This window comes from Neovison vison, chromosome 7, assembly GCF_020171115.1.
Source record: "Neovison vison isolate M4711 chromosome 7, ASM_NN_V1, whole genome shotgun sequence".
Lineage (NCBI taxonomy): Eukaryota > Metazoa > Chordata > Mammalia > Carnivora > Mustelidae > Neogale > Neogale vison.
Window position 1 is genome coordinate 3,397,669 of NC_058097.1, and position 26,038 is coordinate 3,423,706.

At 60.2% G+C, this 26,038-nt stretch overlaps 1 protein-coding gene across 4 annotated transcripts in view; it reads right to left on the reverse strand.

Moving 5' to 3' along the window:
* Positions 1-26,038, reverse strand: part of GSE1 (Gse1 coiled-coil protein) — a 388,875-nt gene that overhangs the window by 244,572 nt on the left and 118,265 nt on the right. For all 4 annotated transcript variants that reach the window (XM_044255618.1, XM_044255616.1, XM_044255617.1 and 1 more), the window contains exon 2: positions 1,901-2,081. In XM_044255618.1, coding sequence (XP_044111553.1) covers positions 1,901-2,081 — 181 coding nt within the window. The remainder of the gene's footprint in view (positions 1-1,900; positions 2,082-26,038) is intronic.

Here is a 26,038-nt window from a genome sequence, read left to right on the forward strand (position 1 = left end):
GCAGGTGTGTAATAAACCATTAGTCTCTGTCACGTTTCTGAGCAGCATCAGTGGCCTCCCGGGGAGGAGCCTGATCCAGGATGGCTCTCCAGGCAGGTCTCCGGCTGGGAAGCCGCCCACCCCCCTCCAGGCAGGGCTGCAGCCTGACGGGAGCAGCTGGCAGACGTGGGCCTTGGGCTCCTGCCCTGCACCGGGCAGCCCCAGGGCTAGGGGGCTGGGCCTCCTGGGTGCCAGTCGGGGGTGGGGAGGCAATGGTCCCCCAGGATCAGATTTGCAGGCTACTACCCAGCACGGAGGCATGGTTGGGATGGGGGAGCAGGACAGCATCCTCGAGGACACTCCACCAGGTGCCTGAGAATCACAAGTCACAATGGCGCTGACTCCAGCCCCCACCTGCGAGCGGTCAGGGCCAGCCCCACACTGGACCCTCTTCTGTCCCAGTTACACGGATTCCCACGCCTGCCCTGTAAGCCAGGCCCTCTCAGCCTTCGCGCCCATTTCTCAGATGAGGAGGAAGAGGCATGGTGTGGAAGAAGGCACACGTCCGGGGCTCTGATGTGCTGGGGGGCGGGAGACGGCTCCCTGAACAGCATCCCCGCCCACCACCCACTCACCCACCTGCCAGGGTCTGGGAACCCCTCGGAGGGTGCATGGCCCGGGGGGCCCCCAGAAAGCTGGTGAGTCCCCTGATGAGAACACTTCACGGATGCGCCGGAGGGCAGCCCAGGCCCTGAGAAGTGGGGCAGGCAAGCTTCCCTCATGCCCTCATATGAATCCCCACCCCGTCGGCCAGCCTGGCTCCTTCCGGGCCACATAGGCTCACAAGCAGCACTTTCTGTGGGGCTCACAACCGGGGCTGGCGCGGGTCTTAGGACTCAGTCCCCTCTGGGCAGCAAGACGCGGGGCACCTACAGGGACCCCTTCGGAGGGGGTTTGAGAACAGAAATATGGCCTAAGGGGTTGCTCTAGGACCCTCCCCAGATAAGAACGCAGGTGCCCACTCACACCGACATCCGGCCAAATGGCCTGCCAGGGACCCACTCACGGCGCCCCGTTCCGGTCCCACAGGCCCCATCGTGAAAGCCTCAGGACATCACCCAGGCAGGGACAGCCCCTCTGTCATCAGGGAAAGTGCCAAGATGGGTGGACAGGGCCTCCGAGGCTGGTGCGGCGGCCGCAAAAGGCACACAGTGGCTTCGGCGGCCGCATCTTCCTCCAGCCACATGCCTGGGCTCCCTCTGGCCGCGCAGAGGCTGGCCCCGGAGAGCGCTGCGGGCCAGGCCCTGGCGCATTCACGACACAGAAGCCCAGGAGTGGTGCCCGCGGCACGGGTGGAGACGGGCTGCACACGGCATTGCGCTGGGCGTCAGGACGACGCAGGGCGGTGACTACACAGACGGACCCGGGGTTCCGGGGAGGGCCGCGGGCCGAGACGCAGCTCAGACCCCCAGGAAGAGTACACAGTCATGGTTCGGGCAAACACAGGTGTGCTGGAGAGAGCGACGTGTGAGCGGACGGGTTCCGGGATGGGGGGACAGGAGCAGGTGGAGGGCCCGTCTCGGCGGGTTCTGGAGATCCCTTACACCTGCTTTAAAGCGAACGCGGGAACACGGCGGAATTACAGCTCACAGACACAACACGCGGAGGCCGTCCTCAAGTAGGGGCCGACAGGGCGCCGGGAAGCAGGGGTTCCGATGGAACCACAAACTGACTTAATCCCTATGGAGTGTAAGAGCCAAACTCAAGGAAGGGAGACGCGGCCTCCAGGCTCTCCCCGAGAATGTGCTGACCATGGGGTGGAGGTCCGTGCCCGAACTCAGTGCTGGGAGCCCCCCTCCCTGCTGGGGACGGCATGAGCCGCACCAGCACCCAGAGACAGCAGAGCGCGCGCGAGACTAACCTGTGCCGGGCAGGTCCGCTCCGGTCCCGGCCACGCTGCTCTGCGGACACCGGGTGGGTCCCGGCTCCTGGGCTGTCCGGGGGCCTCTGGGCGTGCTCTCTGCTGGGGCGCCTGGCCGGGGCTCAGGCTCCCTGGCGGGGCCGTGGACGGCTGTTGATGCCTCGAGAGATGCAGACGTGACCTGGAAGGACAAGAGGGGACAGGGTGAGTCTTGGCCATACTTGCCTGAGCCGCTGGGTGCCACGCCTCCCCCATGTCGGCCTGGCTTTGCCATCAGGGACTCGGCTGAGCTGGCTTGGGGCAGCGCAGGGCTGGTCTCCAGGAACCCCAGGGTGAGTGTCTTCTTTGCCCGGTGACCCCTGCCCGAGGACGCCAGGCTGGCCGCTGGGCCGTGGGTCACCACCCGCCGGCCCTGTTGCTCCCCAAGCCCCTCAGCCCTGCACGGAAGCTGGCATAACCTCTGGTTGCTTAGTCACGACCCCGAGGATTAGCCCAGCGGATCTTTAGTTCACGCCACCGGGTGCTCTCCCCATCCCCCCAACCCCAGCCCCTGGTCCAGTTCCTTCACTGTGGTGAAACGGGTGTACATCGGGTGGCATGAAGTACATTCCCAAGGAGCAACCATCGCCTCAACCCATTTCCAGAACTTTCTCCAGACCCCCTGACACTCACCGCCCTACTTCCTATCTCTGGGACTCGGACTATCCCGGAGGCCCCATCCTCTTCCCACATCTGGGCAAACTAAGGCTCAGAGAGGCGCCGGAGGAACCTGAGGTCGCAGAACTGCTCGACTCCTGGGCTGAGTCCCCCCACCAGTCCACAGGGCTTCGGGTCCTGGGCTCGCACCTCCAACCTCAGAGGCCCTGCCCTGCCGGCGGGGGAGGCCGTGGGCCAGTCCCACCGACCGGCGACCCCCCACCTCCCGACGACGAGCTCCAGGGCCGTCGGAAAGCAGCTTCATGTTGATCCAGTTGTTTCAGGGATTAGTGCCATAAAACCAAAGTGCCCTAAGAGAGATGGATGGCCCAGAATTCCCCGGTGAGCAGGGGCTCCGCCAGCCCTCCCTGCGAGAGGCAGATACGTTTACCGTTTGTTTCCGGGAATGCTTTAATTTATGGGATCCATATGGTGACACTGCCCAGACCACAGCCCCCGCAAATCCCACAGGCGTGGTGGCGGCTTAGACTGGAGCCAGGAGGAGGCGGCACCTCAGCCCGGCACACTTTATTCCCTCGCTCGCTGGCCCAGGGGCCAGGGGCCCGTCGGCGTGGCAGGGACCCAGGAGCCCCATGTGTATCTCATCTTGTTGGGCTCGAGCTGCCCTTGCAATCTCATCCTGGGGAAACTGCCAGGCGCAGGCTGCTGTGTCCACCATCGGTCACAGGTCGGCTTGTCCAGCCAGCCTGGGAACGCTCTGAGGGGTGGTACTTGGTCAAACCAGGAAGCGTTCTTGTAAACCCCCTGGGGTGGGCTATGGGTGGGGGAGTGGAGGAGGGCAGTGGAGGGAGAGACTGGCTCTGACCCCTGCCCACAGGCTGGTGGAAGGGAGAGAAGGGAGGGCCCCCTTCTTGCTTCTCCTCCTGGAGCTGGGGTACCCAGGTCCTGCTGGAGGAAGGTGGTGGGGGCCACCTCTGGGAGGTAGGGATGGCTTCCAGGATGGGGAGCGGTGGGTAGGAGGACCCCACTTATGATGTGCCATGCTTGAGCCTCTCACCCACCATGTCACGCACCAGAACACAGAGACAAGAGGAGATAAAGTGGCCTGAGCTCTCAGCTATGATTGGAGGCATTGGGATTTGAACCCAAGCGGTTGGAAGCAGACTCAGCTGTTAGAAAGCAAATGGAGGACACGGCTATTAAGTAGAGAAGAGCAGAGAGCAAAAGGGAATTGGACTAGGCAAGAGAGGTGCAGATGAAAAGCACTGTAGAAGTTAGAAGATCTCTCCGGGCCTGGAGAAATCCAGGCAGTCTTCCTGGAACAGGTACAATTTGAACTAGGCCTTCTAAGGGAGCAGGTTTTGAAAGGGAGGGAGGATGGGGAGGGAAGAGAGATTTGAACCCTCTCCTGAGGGGCCAGAAGAGTAAACCATGAACAAGGCACCAGGAAGGACAGAACATAGGGGGATGGCACGGTCTCCGTGCCACTGATGTCACACGGAGGGAACAGAGCTCCACCTTGCCAGATCAGATCTTTCAAAAGCAGTCTGCGAATCTATTTCCATTCATTTATTTTTATTTTTTAAAGATTATTATTTATGGGGCACCTGGGTGGCTCAGTGGGTTAAAGCCTCTGCCTTCAGCTCAGGTCATGATCTCAGGGTTCTGGGATCGAGCCCTGCATCGGGCTCTCTGCTCAGCAGGGAGCCTGCTTCCTCCTCTCTCTCTCTGCCTGCCTCTCTGCCTACTTGTGATCTCTGTCAAATAAATAAAATCTTTTAAAAAAAACTTTAAAGATTCTTATTTATTTGGAAGGGGGAAGTGAGCATGTGGTAGGGGAGGGCAGAAAGAGAGGGAGAGAGAGAACCTCAAGCAGAGTCCTCACTGAGTGTGGAGCCTGGTGCTGTGCTCAATCTCACAACCCTGAGATCATGACCTGAGCCAAAAGCAAGAGTTGGACGCTTCCCGACGGAGCCCCCCAGTCGCTCTGGGAATCTGCTTTTCAAAACTGCACTCTCCTGATTACTAAATATCACTATCTAGTCACAACCTGTTAAAACACTGTGCGAACACACCCACAGCTGGTAGGACCGTCACATGGGGCACTGGCTTTGGAGAGTGACTGGCGGCTTCTCAGAAGGTCAAACGCAGTGTCACCCAGTGACCCAGCAATTCCACTCCCAGGTCGACATTCCAGGGAACCGCAAACCCACGTCTGCAGAAACACCTGTATGAGCGTGTTTGGAGCAGTCCTCGGTCCCACGGGAAATGAACCACACCAGCAGAGCCCGCGTGACCCTGGAGGTGGGTCCTTCCCCGGTCGGGCCTCCAGATGCGTGTGCAGCCGGCCAGTGCCTTGAAGAGCCGCCTGCGAGGCCCTGAGTGGAGGACCCGGCTGAGTCGCATGACGATAAACGTGTCGCTGTGAGCTGCTGAATTTGTCATTGTTTGTTACGCAGCCGTGGATAGCTACTACAGCCTGTAAAGTCTAGAAGAGTGCCCGGCCCGGATATAAACGTTCCTCGGCACACTGTTGCGCACCCGGAACACGACAGGAACTGGATGCCAGTCCCTCCCTTGTGCCAGCTCTTCCCTCTGCTGGTGACTATCCCTGGAAGTGAAAGGATTTCGCCCCCTTCCCTCTGGTGCTCACCCACAGCTGCTCAGGATCCTGCGGTGGGGGGTAGGTTCCGGGGATTCATGATGGGCAAGGCCGTCTGCCAGCACGGGTGGCATTGTGAATACGGATCTCACGCCCAGCTCGTCTCGGCCAGACAGATCATCACAGGGAGGTTAGGAGTCGCCTTTCCTCTGGCTTCAAAGCCACACATGTGACAGTTCCTGCCTAACAGAAAGCAGGCCCTGAGCAGACACATTCATCGTGCCCTCTCTACCACAGCCGAGTGTTCCAAGCTCCCCAAGGAAGGGACTCTTAGGAGCGGGCCTGGGACATACGTCGTTCCCGGCCCCACGGAGCCTGGCAGCTGGCAGCGTCTTAGAGCAGCCCACGGGGCCCCTGCAGATGGAGTGGGGTAATGGCTCTCGTTCCTTTCTTTCCCTGGACTGGGGCCGCTATGATTAAAGCGGTAGGTGGTTAGTGGGGCCAGGCAAAAGGGGGCCAATTCCCATGGATCTTTCAAATAAAAGGGGATTTGCAGCCCACCACTGAATTTCCTAATGGGACCTGGTTATTGTTACACGTTCTCCAGGGAAAAGAGTAGTTGCTGGAGAAAACGGACTCCAGGCAAATTCAGGGGGCCGTGGAGGAGCAGATGACACGTCCCTGCTCCAAAGGGGAAAACCATGCCGTGGCGTTGTCAGCATCCAGGTTTGTTTTATTAATCTTACGGGTTCGTGAGACCCTCCCCACCAAGCCTGGGGACCCCCGCTCAATTGTTTTTTAAAAACAGTCTTCCTGAGATATAATTCATACACCTCTCCAGCTCACCCATCTAAAGCGTACAATACGGCTTTGAACACATGCACAAAAGCATTCAACCACCACTAGAATCCATTTCAGTACATTTCTGTTGCCCCCAAAGGGAGCCCGACCTGCTGGCAGCCATTCCTTGTCCCACCCCAGCCCTGGCTGCCATGACCTCCTTGCTGTCTCTCTAGATCTGCCTGTTCTGGTGATTCACACACGCGGTCCCCAGGGCGGGCGGCTGCCTTCTTTCACTCAGCACATTTCTCGGTCTTGTCCATGTCGTGGGTGCCAAGCATGGATTTTTGAAAACCAGGGATGTTCCAGGCGGAGGGCCCAGAGGCCAGACGCGGCACCAGGATTTCCTCCCCAGGCACCCTCTGCGGCAGAGCCGGTGGCCGCCTCCCTCCCAGGACCCAGCCAGACCCCAGCTCTCAGCCTCCCTGCGGTGGGTGGGCACACATTGGGTACTGGCCATTCTCCCCGGCTGGGAGATCTTGGTGAAGGGACCTCGCCGGGCTTCTGTTCCCTCTTCCACAAGAAGGGGCGGGATGACAATGGATGTTGACTGCCCAAAGAGACAGTGGAGAGAATTAGACACTAAATGTAGTCGGCACATAGTAAGTGCTCAAGAAACGGTAGCTAGTCTTGTGCCCTGCGGCGTAAGCATCAGGAGCAAGAGCCAAAGGGGTGCCATGGCTTGGGGGACCCCCACAAAGCCTGGAGGGGTGCATGTCGAGGAAGGCTTCACTGCTTTGGCCTCGGTCAGGGGCTCCTCTGGGCTCTGGGGGGTCTTGGTCGCAGCCGGTGGAGCCACCTTCCAGGTCCCCTCACCTGCTGCTGGCCTGGAGCCCAGAGTCAATCAATGGGGTCCCTGCAGGAACTGCGGCAGGGCCTGGGGCACGGGCCCCCCCACTTTCCCTCACCACCCTGAATCTTATTTTAAAAAGCTCCACGTCAGCTCAGGAGGCACTTCCAGAAGCCAGCTGTGCCGGCCTTGAATGAAGCAGATGTTGCTGCTTAGGGCTGCCGTAAGTAAGGCTGACAGGCAGTCACGACCCTCTAAGCTCAGTTTACGCTTCTGGGAAATGGGCTAGTAACACCTACCCTAGATTTACTGAGCACCGGCTATGCGTCAGGTGCCCACCAAGCTCCTGACGCCGGTAGCCCATTTAATCCTTCCAGCAACCCTACCTTAACTCCCACCGGGTAGAGGAGAACACGGAGGCACAGAGGAGTCAAGACAGCTGTCCAAGGTCACCCAGCAGTCATAGTCCCAGTGGAGAATAAGGCCAGCGGCTGAGTCCTCCGTCTGGCACCTGGACCCCACAGAGCTGGTCCCAGAGGACTAGCAGGGCCCGATGCCCACACTCGCTGCCTGAGCAGCCCAGCAGCATCACAGCCGTGCCGGGCTGCGACCTCCAGCACGCAAGTCCGTGCTGCGGGTAAACGCCATCGGGGCTGCCGTCCGGTTGTGACTGATCTGTTTCAAGAACAAGGCCGGGAAGATGACACAAGGCACAGAGCTGCCGGAGAAGAGGAAGAGACTCCAGCATCCCGATGAGACCAAAGAATGCAGCTCTGCCTTCCCTGCGCCCCCAAGGAAAGATCGGGCACAGGCCAGAAGCCAAGTCTGGGGAGAAAAGTCACTTCCCTCCCAAACGCTGATGACCGGAAATGTCTTGGCCAGGAGGCTCGGTGAGCAGGACCATGGGCGGCTTCTGAGCCGGCCGGAGACCTCTGTCTGCCAACGGCTGGGGGACGTGGAGGTCACAGGACTGCGGGGGAGGGAAATAAGGGGACACGGCCCAGCCCTGCCATGGGGGCGCCCGGTTCCCCTTTCCTGGCCTGCTGCAGCCCCCTCCGGAGCCCACCCACAGAGCCACCGTGGGATTCCCTGTTCCGCACCGCAAGCTGGTACATCAGAGGCCAAAAAACCCAGTATTTTACGCCCCTTAATTCCGGGTAATAGCTCCATAATGGCAAAGCAGGGAACTCCAAACACTGCGGTAAAGGGAATGATAAGGCTCTGGGTCAGGGGGAGACCGGGCTGCCGAAGGCAGAGTCCCCGATAAGCAGACAGCTCGGGGGCTATTAAATGTGCGGCGCAGACCGGGCATAATTGGAAAGTTATTAGATGTGGAATACACACAGCACCCAGTAAATGAGTAATCAGGGACTAATTAAGCTCACGCGACACAGCAGATCGCACTGGAGAGGCTGGCTGGTGGCTGCCGCATCTGTGATAGCAATTAGGGGCCCTCGGCTGCGGCTCCGGGGGGGGGGGTCGCTGGCTCGGCCGGGGGTCTCCATCCGACTCTTCCCCACCTGAGTCCTCCCAGGTGCTCCCACCCCGTAGGGGGCTGGAGGGGCGGGGAGGAGGCGCCGGGCTCACCCAGCCCTGAGCACTGCCGAAACCCGAGGGGGCCTGTGATTCAGGGCCCAGAAAAGCGAAATCAAGGCTCTGTCCCCGGCTTCACGTCTGGCCAGGTGACAAGTTCCTGAAACCACATGAGGGGAGAGAAAGGGTCCAGACTCTCCACCTGGACGATCGGGGCAGTCTGCACAGGCCACTGCCTGGAGCCCGGCCATTTCTTGGACACCCTTGTGGACATCCCAGGGGCTCAGCTTCCCCATCGGCAAAGCGGGGGGGCGGTGCCAAGACTCCCCCACAGCCAGAGCGGTCACGAGATCCCCTCAGCCTAGCACAGTCCTGACACACAGAAAGCCCGAGAATGCGCTCATCAAAGCAGGAAAGAGAGGGAGACGAGGGATCCTAACCCCACCTGCCGTAAAGACAAATTCTCATGGAAACGAGAAAGTCCCCGGATCTGCTGGGGCCGAGTCTCCCGGTTCGGATGAAGCTGGGTGGGTTTCCAAGCCAGGAAAGCCATGTCTCTGAAGGGTTGAGTGGAAGCTCCTGGGCCGTGACCCCAGAGCAGGGGAGGGGCGGCGTGCTTGCCCACCGGGTCTGGCTGCCGCCACATGTGCATGTCACCTACAGAGGCTGGGCCTCTTGCTGGCTTTGCAGGTGTTAGCCCGTCGAGCCTTAGACAGCCCTGGGCGTGGAGAGGGCAGGAATGGTGAGGTCCCATTATACAGATGAAGAAATCAAGGCACAGAAAGGATGACTCACTTGTGGTGCTTGGCCACACTGTGCGGGATGGCAGGTGGAGTGAGACGTCTCTGAGAGCCTTGCTGGAAAGCCAGAGTCTGCCGTGAACAGCATCCAGAGCCCCAGGAGACCCACCTGGGTGGGGCAGGTGCGGCCAGGGAGGGTGGGGTCATAGGGGAGGCGGCAGGATAGGTGGGCAGCCGGCAGGCAGCGGGAACCGGCCAGAGGCAGACATGTCCAGCTTTTGCAGCACTTAGGGCTGAAAGGAACATTCTAGAAGGCATGTCCCTGGCTCTTCCCTCAGGCAGGCCTCTGAGGCAGGTGACTCCCTCTCATGGCCTGGGACAGGGGAGAAAGTGGCACAGAGTTTACTGCTTCCAGGGGGCGAGAGCCCTCCCCACGGCTTGCAGGCAGCAGAGGGAGCTGTTGGTGAATCCCACCCAGGCCCAGGCAAGAGCCCTCAGGGACGTGGAGGCCCCTGAGTCCTTGGTATCAACCTGGAGGGCCCCCTCCCTAGAGGCCAGCCTGGGGAGCTCGCCTGTCTCTGACCATCTGCGGCCTGACACCCCAGCTCTCCAGGGGTCCCCCACTGCCCGCCTTGCTGAGGCCCACTGTGCTCACGCATTCATCTCCCAGGGAGCGAGCCTCCCGCCAGGCACTGGACACAGCCCCGTCCGCTCCATTCCCAGGCACACCTCGGTCTGAGTGATCTTTGCAAAACACCCACCCCGCTTGTATGATCCCTTTACCGAAGTTCTGACCCGGCACAAGGCATCCAAGAGCTGTGTGACTTGGCCCAACCTAGCTTTTCACATATCTGTCCAACCTCCTATCCATCCACCCCATCTGCCTTCCCAACAAACCATGCCTCCACTCACTTGTCTATCTGTCCATCCATCCATCCGTCACCCACACAGCCATCCACCCATCTGTCCAACAAACATTTATTATGTACCTGCTTCCTGCACTATGCCTGGGATACAGCAGCAAGCAGAACAGTTAAACAATTCCTGCCTTTAAGGAGCAGACGGACATTCTGGTTGGGGACACACATTCCCATGTCAGTTGGTGGGAGATGCCGGGGAGACAAAAGGGAGAAGAGAATAGGGAGGAGGGGGTGAGTAGAGACAGTTTTCTGTAGGCCGGACCCCGCAGGCAGGGGACATTTATGCAAAGTCTTGAAGGAAACAAGGGAGCGAGCCATGGAGGTAGATATGCGGGGAGGGAAGGCTGTGGCAGGTAGAGGGAACAGTAAACACGACGGCCCTGAGGAGGGAGCATGTATGCAAACCTGTTCTTAAAAGGTCAGATAATGACTATTTCCAGCTTTAAGGACCACACAGTCTCAGTTGAACCTACTCGATGTTGACATTGGGGCCCTAAAGCAGCCTTGGACGACCTGAAAACAGGGTGTGGCTGTTTCAATAAAATTTTATTTATGGACACTGAAATTGGAATTGCAGGATTCATATCACATCATGAACTATTTTTCTTCCTCTGTTTTTGTTTTTTGCCGTTTAAAGAATGTAAAATGCATTTTTGTTTCACGAGTTACAATTAAACCAACAGGCTGCCTGATGGACACGGCCCGTGGGCCAGAGTTTGCTGACCTCCGTTCTAGGAGCAGTAAGGAGGCCTGCGGGGCTGGAATCGGTGGCGAAGGGGGTGTACCATCTGCTGCTCCTTCTAAAAGGAGGGGAAGAAGGGTCTGTAGGAAGAGGGGAGCTGAGCCCCGACTCAGAGCAGAGGCGAGGCGAGGAGAGAGGGGTCGGGGACGGTGGGGCTGCGGGGCGCACACGCTGGCTATCTCACTCAACACGTCCTCAGCACACATCGCGGATGCAGGTGCACCCGCACCACGGAGCACCCCCCCCCGGACCCCCTCCTGTTCTCTCCTCCAGGCAGCCCACAGGGGCTCGGCGCAGCTGCAGAAACCATCTCCTCTGCTTCACATCCCAGCTCACTGCCTAAGAGCCACGGGCCCTCAAGCAAGTGACTCTACTTTTTTGAGCCTTGGTTTCCCCATCTGTAAATGGTGAAGGTTCCCCAGGGCAGAACCCTCAGTTCAAGGTTCTAGGAGGAAGCAACATAGGGGTCGGCTTAAGAGCCCCTGTTGATGTCCAGGAGGCCCCCTCCAACCCTGTGATGCTCTGTCCCTCTCTCCTGCTTGAAAGGTCGCCTCCGCCCCAGATCCTCTGCCTCCTCCTTGGCCAAGGGAGTGCCCCCTTCTGCAGTCTCTGCCCCCAGCTCCCCTCCCTGGGCAGAGCTGGACCTGCTGACAGCCCACTTCCATTTGTGTCCTCATCCTACTGCCCAGACACAGGCCTCACACATCCGCCCCAGACTGTCGCCCTCGCCGCAAACGGCACTCGGTCACCCCAGGCCCTGGCATGAGGTCCCCATCCCAGTGGCTGGAGGAGACATCCGAGTTATGGAAGGAGCCAGGCGGAAGACTAAGGCCAGTGTTCCAGAAACACGGAACACCCCTGAGGGAGGGATGCAAAGGCCCTGAGGCAGAAGTGTGCCTAGTGTGTCTGAGGACCAAACAGCAAGGGGCCCTGTGTGGCCAAAGAGGATCAAGGGAAGCAGTGGGGGCACATTTTAGAGAGTCCAAGGTCCTTCCTTCTCACGGTGGCCGGACTCAGAGGCCAATCCCCGAAGGTTCAGCCGCTCCCTATGTTCCCACACCAGGCTCGCAGCCCAGCACGGCCCTATCCTGGGCCCCCCCCGCTATGTTTAGTGTGTGTGCCTGCCCTCACTGCTACTCCCTTCAGGTTTCCAAACACCCCCCATCCTAGAACAAGGCCGCCATGCCCCCACTTACCAGCCCGGCGATGCTCCCATGCATGCCCCCGCATCCCCTCCTTTCTTGCCCTGAGCCGGGGCGCTCCGTGGGTTCATCAGCCACGCTGCGCTCCCTGTTCCAATGTGGATCAGAGATGTTGAGCAACCTGGCGAACGCCACACAGCCAGAAGAGGGGCAGACGCCCACCCTGGGGCATCTAAATGACCACGAAGACAGATGTGGAGGAGAGAGTGAGGTGGGGGGAGTGTGTGCCCTGGGCTGTGGGGGGCTCATCTCCTCCCCGGGCCGCCCCCAGGAGCGCCCTGCCCGCAGCAGGTGAACATGGTATAATTACCGTGGAGGGAGCCGGGCCGTCTCACCCGGGGCAGTCGGTTTATCAAGTGCTGACAGTGCATTAGCTAAGTGATCACCGGACTATTAATTTTTTCCCCGGCCCTTGCCAGGGGTATTACAGTGAAAAATGGCAGCTTAACCGCAGGGAAATTCTTCAGGGTGACAAAAATAAAAATAGCTCTAATTGAAGTTGATAGAAATTATACCCTTTAAAAACACACGTCGGGGTGCACCGGCTACAATGTAAATTAACGCCGGGGCAGGGTTTCTGTCACAGGATCATGGAAACACGGTGACAGCCGCCGCAAACAGCCTCGCGGGACACCGCATCCGCTTGGCGGCAGCTCAGCCGGGTCCCGCCCACGGTGCCCGGGAGGTGGCAGAAAGGGCTGGAGGCTGGTGCCCGCTGGCCTGTGGACGCCACGGCACCTGCCCCCCGCCCTGGTCCCCGCATCGAGGCACAGAGGCAGCCAGGGGACACCCCGCAGGCCCTGGGACAGGCCGGCAGACCCAGAGGCCTGGCCTCCAAGAGGAGGCCCTGCACGCTAAAGCCAGAGGCCAACCCAGTTCCCACGCGATCCCGACAGGTCCCGGGAAACGTGGAGCGTCTGCAGGTCCCGGCACCAGGCAGCCACCGGCCTCTCCGCAGCCGGAAAGGTTTGAACGAAGCGACCGAGCGAATTGTAAAGGCAACGGCAATAAAGTAATAATAAACATGGGTAGCATCTGCTTGGGGCTCTGCACCGTTTTCAAGTACTTTCCACGTATGTTAATTCACTTAATCCTTGCAACAACCCGTGAGGTAGACATTGTCATTATCACGATCGTTTTCCAGACGAGGAGACGAGTCTGGACGCCCGGAGGGGCTGGGGAGCCAGCCTGGAGGGATAACGGGGCTCAGGGGCCTCCAGAGCTGCCCCACCCACCCCTGCACCCCACACGGGGTGAGGCCCATCACCCGCCAGCAGCCATGCGGCACGCCCTGCTCAAGGCTGAGTCCAAACACGGGTGGCGGTGTGGACGGCGGCGCCCAGAGCTGGGCCCGCACACTTACACGGACTCGCACAATTTATTTCCATTTTGGCTTCGCCCTCACCTGCCGGGACTGGAAAGTTCCCCTGAGCTCCCAGTCTGCGCCCCGAGTCGTGCCCAGTATGCACGGGGCCGGGGGAGGGGGCGAAGAACAGGACGGACCCGGTCACTCACGGTAGACCCTTTCTCAGCCCCGGCCCTGTGCCAGGCATGGCTCCAGGCGCTGGGGGGTGGGCGGCGAGCCAGACGGAAGGTTCCGGAAAGACAGACAGTAGCACAGCCGCTCGCTCGGGGTCCACAGGCAAACAAGAAAGCCGGTCCTCGCAAATGAATCTGAACACACAGTCTCGTGGTGTAAAGACACCATCTGGGACTCTAAGACTCCGACTGGCAAAGGACTTTTAAGTTTATTCCTTCAAAAGGAAGAATAAAGGGAAAGATTAGAGGAAGCTCCCATTCTGTCGCTTTCTCTCCACAGGAAGGTGCACACACCCAGGTCCGGGGGAGGAGGAGGGAAGGGGCACTGAGAAGCCAGCGATACTGGGCGATTTCACCACTGTCCCCCCTGAAAAGACCCGAAGGACGCAGGTGGCCCTAGGTGTCCTGCCTGAGGCGGGAGGGCACAAGAGGGACTCCAGGAGAGCGAGCGCGCCTGAGGGGGCCTCGTGGTCCCACAAGGGGCTGGTCCTGCTCATGACAGCCCCGGGGACACCTCGGGACTCAGGCGCACAGCTGCGACCCGCGCGAACACCTGCCCCACTGCTGCTGAGGGCCAGGCTGCGCTCGGCACGACCCCATCCGGTTCTCCAGCAACGGCATCGCTCTCCGTTCAGGCTCACCTGGCTTCAGCCACGGACTCCTTCACCGTGGGCTGTGCGGCCCGGGGGAAGGTCCTAAGCCTCTCCGGGAGCCTGCATCCTGCCTTGTAAATTGGTCCTGACAGTAGCCACCTCACGGGGAAAAAACAAATGGACTCAGACACACAGGCTGGTCCTCAGGACCTGAGCAATGAAGCCCCGATGAGGGGTACCTGGGGGGCTCAGTTTAGCCGTCTGCCTTTGGCTCGTGTCATGATCCCAGGGTCCTGGGATGGAGCCCCGCGTCAGGTTCCCTGCTTGGAGGGAAGCCTGCTTCTCCCTTTTCCACCCCCCCACTGCTTGTGTTTCCTCTCTTACCGTGTCTCTCTCTTGCCAAATAAATAATAAAATCTTTAAAAAAACCACTAAAGTCGAGATGATCTTACATCTCCTTACAGCAACCCCTGAGACAAGCATCCAGCATCATCTGACAAACGAGCCAAGCACAGTTCAAACGCTTTATGCGTCGTAACTTGCTTGATCTTCACACGCCCACTGGGTAGCTTCCGCCATTACACACCCATTTTTGTGGATGAGGGGACTGAGGCCCAGAGGGGGTGAGTCAGCCACCCTGGATCACACAGCATGCTCTGCCCCCAGATGTTGTCATGCTGTCATCCTTGGCCTGACTGTCTGACCTGCAAACAAAACTGTCCCCCAGAACAGCCTAAAAGTCCAGAGGGCCCTCGGGCAGCCCCCATCCTACAAAAGAGGCTGAAGGACTTAATACAGACACCGGCTTTGAAGCGAACAGAGACACAGAAGGAGGGGAGTCTGGAGCCTCGGACAAGTAAAGCCCTGATGTTTCAGCCCCTGGGAAGGAGGGTGGGTGAGAATCCAGCGGGAGGGGGCGATAAGGCCGGTGGGTGCTCTCCCAGGGCCCAGTGACCAGTGACCGGGGCTGGTGCACGAGGCGTGAGCCTGGAAGCAGGAGGCTTCAGGAGCAGGAAGGGGCCCTTGGTCCTGCATCCATTTTCCAGATCTCCATTCTGATACCAGTTCCTTTAGACCACGTCGAAAAGGGAAAACCACCATGGGACACTGGAGAGGTGCAGGCGGAGGGCCCAGTGACCGGGGACAGCACCGGTGGCCGGGCGGGGCCGGGAGCGGGCGTTGCGCATTCTCTGTCTCCCGGCAGAGAGCAGCGAGAGCGTAGACACTTCCAGCGCCCCCAGAGCTCCGCGGTGGAAAGAACCGGAACGGTGGTCTGCCCCATGCTTCTCAAACTCTGGGATGTGTCCCACATGAGAACGATTTTTAAAAAGGAATCATCACGGGATAAAAATACGGGCGTGCACAGCAGGGAGGAAAGGTCTTGAAACCGTTTCAAAGTACTGATGCACAGCATGAGTTTGGGGCTCCCAGATTCCCTGCCTGGGCCCTGGATAAGCGTCGCCTCCCCCCCCCCAAGCTCCACCCCTCCCCAGGTGTCCCCAAGGACAAGGATGAGGAGCCTGTGGGCCTGGAGGCCACACCCCATGGCCATGCCCCCAGCACCAGGACCCCAGGTCTCCCTGCATGTACGCCCAAGTCCACGTCCAGAGCTGGGCAGGTGTCCTCCTGTCCGTCCTCCGAGGGTTCTGTCGTGCCCGAGAGCCCGTCCGTCCTGGGGTCGGGGGGCGGCGGGCAAAGGGCAGCCTGGGTGAAGCAGCCTGGGTGTTCATATGAGCCAGGGCCCCTGGGACCCTACAGTGGCCAGACAAGAAGAGAAGGCAGCAGGCCCAAGTGTCTGTCCTCTCCCCTGCCCCTCAGATGCTAGGGCAGCCCTGGGCTGTGTGTGTCTGTGGCTGTGCACGCACGTGTCTGTGTCAGTGTGCACACGTGTGCATGTCTGTGGGTGTGCACACACGCGTATCTGTGAGTGTGCACACATGAATGTGTGAGTGTGCATGTCTGTGAGTGTGCACATGTGTTTGGACATGTGTGTGTGCGTCCTGGGAGCACACGTAGATGCGCACACGTGGTACTGTTTTCTTTTAAAGATTTTACTTTTAAGTAATCCCTGCACCAAACATGGGCCCAAATCTACAACCCCGAGACCCAGAGTCACTCACCCCACGATGGAGCCGGCTGGCCCTCCGCGGGAGTTGTGTGTGCGGGTGCAAGCGAGCACGCACGACTTCGTGCATACTGGACTGCGGTTCTCGGTCCTGTCCAGCAGCTCGGTCTAGCGGGTTAGGGAGGGTCGTCCTGTCCGACTCGTTCACCAGGGTGGGTGGCTGGAGCTCCTGTGGCGGCTCTGCCCCTCCCCCAAGGATCACCCCTTAGTGTTAGCATCTGGGAAACTCTTCAAAGTCTGATGCTCAGAACAAATCCTTGCTAACCCACTGGCTCAGAGCCAGGCTTCATAAACGTTTGTTGAATGAATAACAGAGGGAAAGGAAAAAAGCTCCAAACCCAGTAGATGAGCCCCCCAGAACCACGGAGTCCCACAAGAAGGGTTAGTGGTTGTAGCCAAAGAGCCCCTGGTGACCACCAAGGCCCAAGGCGCAGCCCAGAGACTTCCAGAAGGACCCCGGCTGGTACTAACACCACAGCTAGGCCCCCTGCCCTGTTCTGTCCCAGCTCCGAGATGCTGGGGTCCCAGAATGCTGGGTCCCCCTCATCTAGTGCCCCGAGCACTGCCTGGCTGTTCTCTCATAGCCCCAGGAAGTAGGGATCCCCGCCCCTGGCCCCCCACTGCCAGAATCCCCCCAGCCCAGCCCAGCCCAGCCCAGAGTATGCTAGGGGCTTTTGTGAGGCTGGAGGCGAGCAGAAAGCTAACCTGTTCCTGGGCCATGGCTTCCTTGCTTTGGGCCTCAGCATCTCCAGCTCTGAAGCAGGCATGGTGCCTCCTCCTGGGCCTCTCCTGGCTTTCCGGAGCAGGCGTTATGATGACCAGCCCGGCTGCTGGAGCAGAGCCCGGGACGGCCGGGGGCTCCACGCCTGAGCGGGGGAGCCTGGGCATCAGAGAGACGCGCCTGAGGCGCACGTGTTTTAAATTCCCACATGGATTATTCAGGACACCTGGTGGGGCTGGCTGAGATGAAGGGGAAATAAAGCCCCCAGAGCCTTCCCTGGGCACGGAGGTTCACCAAGAAGGGGTGCCCTGAGGATGGGTCCGTGCACAGAAATAAGGCACGGCCCCCAGGAGGAGGCCTGCAGGCGGCCTCGGGGTGGGGACCGCAGAGGGGGCTTCAGGCCAGGACAGAGTCCAGTTTCTGGTTGGCGAACGCGCATGCGCACACGGAGGCCTTATCCTATGGCCACAGAGCCATACTATGGACCCGTGGAGGCACTGCTGGACGTCCTGAAGGAGTCAGAGCACCAGCGGGGACCGGGTGTCCTTGCTGCTCTGTTCTTGTCATGCTGGCATCTCAGGCTCGTCCCCAGAGCAAAGGGCTCACAGCCCCACTTTACAGGACAGAAAGCTGAGGCTCAGGGGGAAGGCAGTCCCTGGGGCTCTGCAGCCCTGGGTTGGGGGACAGGAGCCAGACACGAACACTGGGGCCATATAGCTTCCTGTCCCTGACGATGCCACCCATACCCCGAGAAACAGGCACCCCAGTCTCTTTGGTAACCTGGGGGGCCCAGCCCGGCCTGCACCTCCCGAAGCTCAGAGGCCCCGGGTGGGCATGTGCTCAGCCCAGCTGGGAACCTGCCAAAGTGTCAGAGCACTGGGTCCTTGCTGATTATTCATTTTGCCAGATCAAAGGCCTCATTGATTAAGAAGCGGATCGAACTTGCCTGCTTGCCTCCCTGGAAACAGCGCTAAGACCGCAGACCCTTTGCCTCTAGGCCCTGCCCTCCTCCTGCCCTGCTTCCTGGCAGGCCTGTGGCCATGGTGGTCTGGGCCAGCAGGCCAGCACCGGGCCAGCTCAGGGAGGCTCACCCACACCCCATGTCTGGACAGTGCTGGGGGACTGGCTGGGCTCAGGGGAGGGTAGGGGGCTCCAGGAAGGGGTCCTACCACCCCTGAGCCTCGAACCCCACCCTCTGGTCGGGATGCCAGGTGAGATCAGGCACCAAGCCGCCAGCCCAGGTCTGGGAGGATGGCAACGGGATGAAGGCAGAACGGGCCCTTCAACTGGGGGCCATGGGCCATGTGGGGGTCCCACCAGCCATCCCTATGCAGCCCCTCCGCCCACCAAGGCCCTGTCCCCACGGACGAGCCTGGAGGATGGAAGACATTGCTGAACCCCAAGGAGAGCCCCATCGTGTGGATGGGCGCAGGCCGCGGCAGGGGGTGTCAACAGGGGGGACAACCCCCAGCCATGTCCGGTGACGTTTCGGTTGTCACTCTGGGGGTGCACCTGGCATCAAGACGGTAGGGGCTGGCACGATGCTCGATGTGCTGCCAAGCCCGGATGATGCCCCTCCCAAGAATGATCTGACCCCCAGATGCCAGCAGTGTCTAGGCTGAGAAACGGGACAAGAGACCCTCATCCCAGAGGAGAGGAAGGGAGAGGCGGGGGCAGGTAAGGGTGCAGTGGGGAGGAGCCTAGGTCCCCCTGCCCTCGAGGGAAGTGGTACCTACCCATGGGACAGCCCCGAACAGGTATGCAGAGGGCAGCTGGAGGTGTGGCTCCGCAGGGGAGAGGAGACCCTCCCTGGGCACCCAGAAGCCCACGGCTCTCTGAATGCCTGCACTCCCTCTAGCCCACCAGCCCGGGAGCGGGTTTTATGTCCCGTGACCCACACGGGATCTGGGCCGCGGGCACAGCGTCCTGCGCGGACGGCGTGCACGTGTCGGCAGGTGACTTCCAGCAAGGAGATGGCTTCTAGGTTTTCTCCGCAGCACCGGCTCATTCAGCCGGAGGCCCGGAGAGCAAAGCTGAGGCTTCCCCGGAGAAGGAGCAGTCCTGCCTGTGCACGGCGGCTCCAGCTCGCGCCGAGAGGTCTGGCCGGAGGCCCCGTGGGTGCTGGACTCGCCCGGCCGGCCCCGCCATCACCAGCCAGCCCCTGGCCGTGCATCGTCACAGCCCTCTCCCTCTGGTTCCGCTTCTCTAGCAGGAACTGATGGGTTCGGGGATTCACAGAAGCGCCCAAGGGGGCTGGGACGTAATGGGGGTGGGGAGGACACACACCAGGCATTGGTCACCAGCTGTCATGGTCCCAAGCAGCCACCAGAGGCAGCCAGTGGCCTCTGAGAGCAAATATAGCCAAGAAGCAGGCCGAAACCTCCGGCAGGGAGAGAGGACAGGAAGTTAGAAATGCAGACTCCCAGGTGGCCAGGCCGTGTCAGACCTGGACTTTAGCGGGCCCTCTGGGGGACTCAGAGGCCTACCCCAGGCTAACAGGCCTGAGACCAGCCTGCAAAGGGCCTAGATGGGGAGCTCCAGCACGGGGACTTGCCTCTGGATCCTCGGTGACTAGCAGTCACGAATGGCCTCTTGAAGGCGAGAGAGTTTCTGAGAGAGGCACGGGCAGGAGGAAGCAGAGTCAGGGGTTTCCATGTGAGGAAAACAACTAAATACACAGTGTGGGAACAAACGCTCCCTCCCCTCCCTGCTGAGGACTGCGTTTACCAAGTCAGGACGCACCAAAGCTCTGGTCTCCTTGTGGTTCGTTTGGAGAAGCAAAGGTTGGGAGGGCAGGGGAGGAGAGGGCAGGGAAGAGGAGGGGAGGAATGGGCAGGGGAGGGTAAGGGATGGGGAAAGAGAGGGGAGGAGAGAGAAGGGGAGGGCAGGAGAGGAGAGGGTAGGGGAGGGTAGGGGAGGGCAGGAGAGGAGAGGGTAGGGGAGGGTAGGGGAGGGCAGGGGAGGAGAGGGCAGGAGAGGACAGAAGAGAGCAGGGCAGGAGAGGGCAGAGAAGGGGAGGGCAGGGGAGGAGAGGGCAGAGAAGAGGAGGGCAGGAGAGGGCAGGAGAGGCCAGGAGAGGGCAGGGGAGGCCAGGAGAGGGCAGGGGAGGGCAGGAGAGGGCAGGGGAGGGGAGGGCAGGGGAAGAGAGGACAGGGCAGGGGAGGCCAGGGAAGGAAAGGACAGAGGAGGCAATGGCAGGGAGGACAGGGGAGAGCAGAGGAGGGCAGGGGAGGAGAGGGCAGAGAAGGGGAGGGTAGGAGAGGGCAGAGAAGGGGAGGGTAGGGGAGGGCAGGGGAGGAGAGGAGAGGGCAGCGGAGGGCAGGTACAAACAGGAAAGGAGGTTTCATGATATTAACCCAGACTTCCAGCTTTCGAACCCAGCAGAGCCGGCGCGGAATCCCACGGACCTCAAGGAAGTCACTTCACCTCTGGGGGCTGCTGCCCCATCTGGAAAGTGGGGCCACTGGGGTCCTCATTTGGCAGGGGTGCTGGACTTAAGAAGTACAGAGCAGACGGAGGAGGCTCTCCACATGGCCCAGCTGGAAGTGGGCGGGGGGTGGGGGGAGCATGCACCTGGCTGGGGAAGTGAGAGACCGGGGTGGGGGTGGGTGACCCAGGGGCAGCCCCAGGAAGACGTTGCTGGGCAGCACCACTCCTTCCCACCTCGAGGCATGAGTGCGGCTGGGTCCCTGCCCACAGCCTCCTGCGACTGAGAGTCTGGCCCCCAACCCGGGACCCCACCCTGGTCCCCCCACCCTGCATCTGGGGCTGCCTCGGGGCCATTCGTGCCAGAGAGCCAGAGCCCGACCCAGAGGCAGCCTGAGGGAGCTACCCCCGGCCAGTCCACGACAAAGCAGGAAGCGCCCGGCGGGCACAGAATTCCAAGAAAGGGGACTCAGGTGTCCACACCCCTTTCATCCGGAGGTCCCAGGGCCTGGCACCCAGGCTCATTAAATGTCTCAGGCGGCCCCCCGAGGAGGAGGCCTGATGGCCACTCTTCCCACACGGGGCCCCGTATGGGCTCTACAGCCTGAATCTCGCCCAAGATCAGAAGTACTTTCCCGTTCTCCACAGAAGCCTGAGCTCAGAAAGGTTAGGTGTCTTGCCCAAGGTCACACAGCGGAGTCTGACGGTCTCTCGGGTTCTTAGTCTGGTTGGTTGGATTGATTCCTGCCCCAGCCAGGCCTTAACAGTGTGCCTGGATCAGGGAGACAAGATCTCCCTGCACCAAACAACCCCTCGGACCTCCCGATGGCCTGGTCCGAGCCCAAGGAAGGTCTGGCCACAGACACCCCCCACCCCGCCCCTCCGCCGTGGCCACTGGCATTAGCCAAAGATCTACGGGAGGAGCCAGAAAGAGGGTGCAGAATTTGGGACGAGGTCGATGTTACTGAAAACATTTTAAATTATGAAATATTTTTCATATTACAAAACACAGTTTGTGCCTTCAAACAACACAGTTCACTCCCCCCCAGTCAGGAGGGCTGAAGCCCGACGCAGATCTCACGGACTCAGGCGCAGGGCTGGTTCCTTCCAGAGGCTCCAGAAGTTTCTTCCTCTTTTCTCTGGAGTCTAAGGCTCATGCCCCACCCTCGACCTGCGTCCAAGCCCTTTGTTAGCCCCTGTCCTAGTGGTAACACTAGGCATCTAGTTACCTAACACTAGGTAACCCGAGGCATCCCCTCCGCCTCCCCGTCATAAGGACCCTGGGATGACACGGGTCCCACGTGGACGGTCCAGGATCCTCTCCGTCTCCCCCTCCTGCAGCATTGAGGTCACAGATGCCCAGGCTCCGTGGGTTAGAACAAGGGACACCTCGGGGACCACGCTTTCATAACTGCGGCTCTGCCCCTTCATTTCCCGCCACCCCCTGTTGCAGAAGAACTCATGGACCCCAGGATCCCACCAAGGCAACAACCAGGAAGCACGCCAGGCTCCAAGGGGAAAGGAGTCTTTTGCACCTGCCTCTAGAGCCCGGCCCTGCCCACCAAGTGGGGGTGGGGCGGGGGGTTCTGCGGGCTGCACCAGGGAGGGACTCTCTGTCCCCGCCCCTCCAGCCCTCCTTCCCAGGCAGTCCCCGGAGTTACAGTTTTAATGAGTTCTCTGCCCTCTAATTAGCAGGTGTGGCTTTGAAAGGAAGCGCCTCGTGTTTACCTTGCACGGAGCCTTTAATAACCAAACCCAAGGACTCGGCCGGCTGGCTCCCGCCTAATCCCCATTTGAGCGGCAGAGCTTAATGAGCCTTGGCACCAGCGAACCTTCTCCTGCCCTCTCCCAGGCGCCCTGCAGCGCCCTGGGGGCTCGTTACTGAGCTGGCTTCAGCCCTGCCAGGAGGCGCCCCACAGCCCAGCAGAGTCTGAGGCTTGGGGCCTGGGGGGGTGGGGGCAGGCAGTGGGTGCCCGGACTGGGTGGCGTCCTGCAGGCCACTGGGTGTCCCCTGGGCCGGGGGGGGGGCCCTGGCTCACACTGACCAGCAACCCCAGGAGCCCAGGCTGTTTTGAGGCTTTACCGCTCCAAGTGGTCCACATCCTCGCCCCCTCCCCCACTTACTGCTGTTCCCAGAGGGCCCCCAAGGGAGCAGGGACCAGTATGGTATATGCAAGCATTTTCTGGACCGATCGCACACAGGGATGTGTGCTGGGAGACAGGCAGTGTTAGCCCCCATTCTACAGATGGGAAGGGCAAGAGCTGAAGACCGCCGGGGAGTCGAGAGTGGGGACGCCTGCCCTTGGGACTGGGAGGGCTCCATGGAGAGCGGTACTGGTTCCAAGGCCTGCAGCTCTCTCCAGGGAGCCCGGGAGCTGTGGGAGGAGCAGGGGCAGAGGGCAGAGTTCAGATGAAAAACGGAGGTCCCTCCCCAGCCTCTGGCCCCAAGAGGGGTCGGGGCCATGACCCTCCCTTAGCCCACCACTGAATGCAGGCCCCGTGGACGGTTCCAATCCCGGAGGCCTTCCGCGACCTCCTGCAGACCCAGCTCCTCCTGCAAGGCTGCGGGCAGACAGCGGCCGGCTGGTCTGGGCAGTCGCCTCTGTCCCTGTGCATCCAATCAAGGCAGGAGACTGGCCCGGGAAAGAACAGCCGCTGCACGGCCAGCGGCAGGCCTCGTAAATCACAGGAGAGGCGCGCAGGGACTCGGAGGAGGGGAGACAGGCCTGAGGGGGTAGTGGCGGGAGGGGGGGGCACAGAGGCCCACCTTCGCCCTCCAATTTCCTCCCTGGTGCACATCCTGCAGGACCCAGAAAGGGGCCTGCACACTGAAAAGAATATTCGAGATCATGGGGTTTTTTGTTTGTTTTCTTTTAAAATAAATGGATCTGCCTCTGGGTTGCTGGAGAAAGGCAGAGGCGCCTCCCACCCCATTTGTGCTGTAGTTACCTCCCCCCACCTCGCCTCTGAATAGCCCGCCAGTCGGCTGGGGAGCCTGAAAGGCGTTTGGAGAGTTTAGGCGGGAGAGAAAAGGCCTCCACTGGCTTCCTTTGTTGGGAAAGGGCCCCCGCTGGGCCTTTATCTGGCTCCGCCGGTTCTTCCTGCAGCCTCCTGCAGCCTCGGAGACACCCCCAGAGGGGGAAGAGGAAGCCAGCCCAGCCCTCCAGGCCTCCCGTCCCTCCTGGGGTACAGGACCCCAGCCAGGCCAGCACCTCCAGGACCTCTGCTCCCTGGGGGCTTGGTTTGAGAGAGGAGGGGGTGTCTGCTGTCCTGCATCCCTGGCCTGGCAGGCCCCGAGCTCTCTAGCATTTGTCAAGCATTTATTAGGCACTTATGGTATGCAGTATGGGGCACTGTGTGGTCTTCTGGGACATGACCTGGGGGGGTGGGGAGTCAGCGGGATTCAGGCGTGGCCAGAACCTGTGCCAGACATTTGGGGGGGCAGAGTCGGGGCCACCAATAAAGATGACTCCGCCCTCCTCTCCAGGAATGTGGAATGGAGCAGGAAAGATGCCATCCTTCCAATGACCTAATACGCGCAAGGGAAAAACCTGTGACCTTGAGAGTTCCTTACTCTGGGGACTTCTGTGTTCCCCGTCTGTAAAATGGGGTGTGTGGCGAGGGCCAGGTGACCTGAACCCATCCAGCCCGGAGCCTTCATGATGCAAGAACAGATTGTATTTCCTAAAATGGCCACGATGGTACTTCCCATCCCCTCATGCTACTCTGGAACCTTCAGTTTTGTCTCTTGCCCTTGAACCTGGGAAGGGACAGAGGGCTTTGTGACACTTCCGCCCCCCCCCCCAACTCTGATGGGAAAGTGGCCAAAGTGGCCAGATGACCAAGGAGGCTTGGGCAAAATGGTGATTTGCTTCTGTCCATCTCTCTGACTCAGGACATCTGAGCCCAGGGCCCAGCTTCCCGGGAGCCCAGGCCACGTGGAGATGCAGCAGGGGCTGGGCTCTCCCTTGATGGGCTGCCCCAACCTGCCAGCTGTGGGCCGAGCGTGCGTGAGTGCGTGCGTGCACGCGCATCGCGGGGCCGGCCCTGCGGGGTGGCCTGTGTGGACGCGCCCCTTTTGTGGCCGCCCAGCTGACATGGAGCCATGTGGCCAGACACAGGCCCTCTGTGCCAAGCCTCCCCCAGACTGCAGTCTGCAAGCTAAACGCAGCGGAGTTGGGGATGGTAGGTCACCCAGCAGCAGAGACCTGGAGAGATGTTTCCAGGCTCTCAGGCTGATTGAGACCCCACAAGAGCTCAGCATGCAGCAGACCCCCACAAACACTTGCTGGTGGCCGGCCCCACAGCAGGAGCTGAAACTCGGACGGCAAGGACTCCCTAAGTGCCAGGCAATTGCTGGCAGAGTTAAACTCATTTCATCCTACCAATGTTCATTCTCATTTCACAGATGAGAAAAAGGGAGGCCAGAGAGGCTCAGTGATGAGCCTGAGGTCACACAGCCAAGAAGAGGGGGGATGGGATTCCGACTGGGCCACGGGTTCCAGAGTCTTCACCCTTAACCAGGAGGCTCCCCTGCCCCTCCCAGGGGTCGCGATGTTCCCACGGCCCTGAAGAGGCCAGGAGGGCCCTGCTTCCAGAAAAACGTAGAAAACGTGTTGAGAGCCAATGGATATTTTTCTGCGCCTGTCGAATTTTTCACGTGAGTGTATTTTAAAAATCAACTTAAAAAAATACCCTTTATTGAATCACAGGACCCAGTTTTTGATCTGAAAACCACGATCATGATGGAGTGAGAACTGGAAGGGACAGACATGAGCCCCGAGAGGTCAAAGCGACGTGGGACATAAAGACATCAAGTGTGTAGGCCAGGCCCAAAGCATGCCCTCACCACAAAGGCTTTTCTCTTTTTTTTAAAGCTGAGATTATAATTTACATTTCATAAAATGCACCATTTTAAATTGTTCAGAATCTGGCTCGACTTGACAGCCTTCTCAGAATCTAACTTAGAGGCTCTGGTCTTCCGGGGCCCTCCGACCTCCCACCTCTTCTAAGGGCAGTGGAAGCAGGCAGGGGATCCAACCCTGCGATCCCAAGGTCTCCAGCAGCCCTCAGAAGGTTCCAGGCATGCTGAGTTTGGCACAGGGCGCGGACTCTCAGACCACGTCTCCCCCCTCGGAGGTCTGAGGCACCAAATCGCCTCGTCGGACCTCATTTTTGGTTTGGAGACCGTGGCCCTCAGCGCACTGGCCTACCTGAAGCTGGCTCTCCCCCCTGTGCCCCGAGGTTCTGTCTCCGCCGTGAACCACAAATGCTTAGAGGCAACAACCCACGGCGCCCTGGTCTGTTTTCCCTTGCAACGGCTATTTTGGGAGGCAGGAGACAAAGTCAAAGAAGAATTAACTCTCCCCTCTGACCGACCCAGGGCCCAGTCTCTGTGGGGTCTCTCACCAGCGGCGACCCCAGAGTTGGCGGAAACTTGGGTTCCCAAATGTGCGGCGCAGGTAACAGGCCTCACCCGGCAGAGCCCTCGAGAGGCCCCGCACGATGTCCCTGGAGCAGCACAGACCTCAGGGCTTGGACCCAGCCGCCCCCCATAAAGGTTAGCTGTTGGCACAACAGCAGCACAGACAGCCCACTGGTCACCGAATGTGGCAGATTCCCCTTTGATTAGGTTCATGTATTTATTTTTCTTTGCAACAGGGTTTGGAAGTGCAAACACTGTGGCCGGTTGTGGTGTTTCCAGAAAG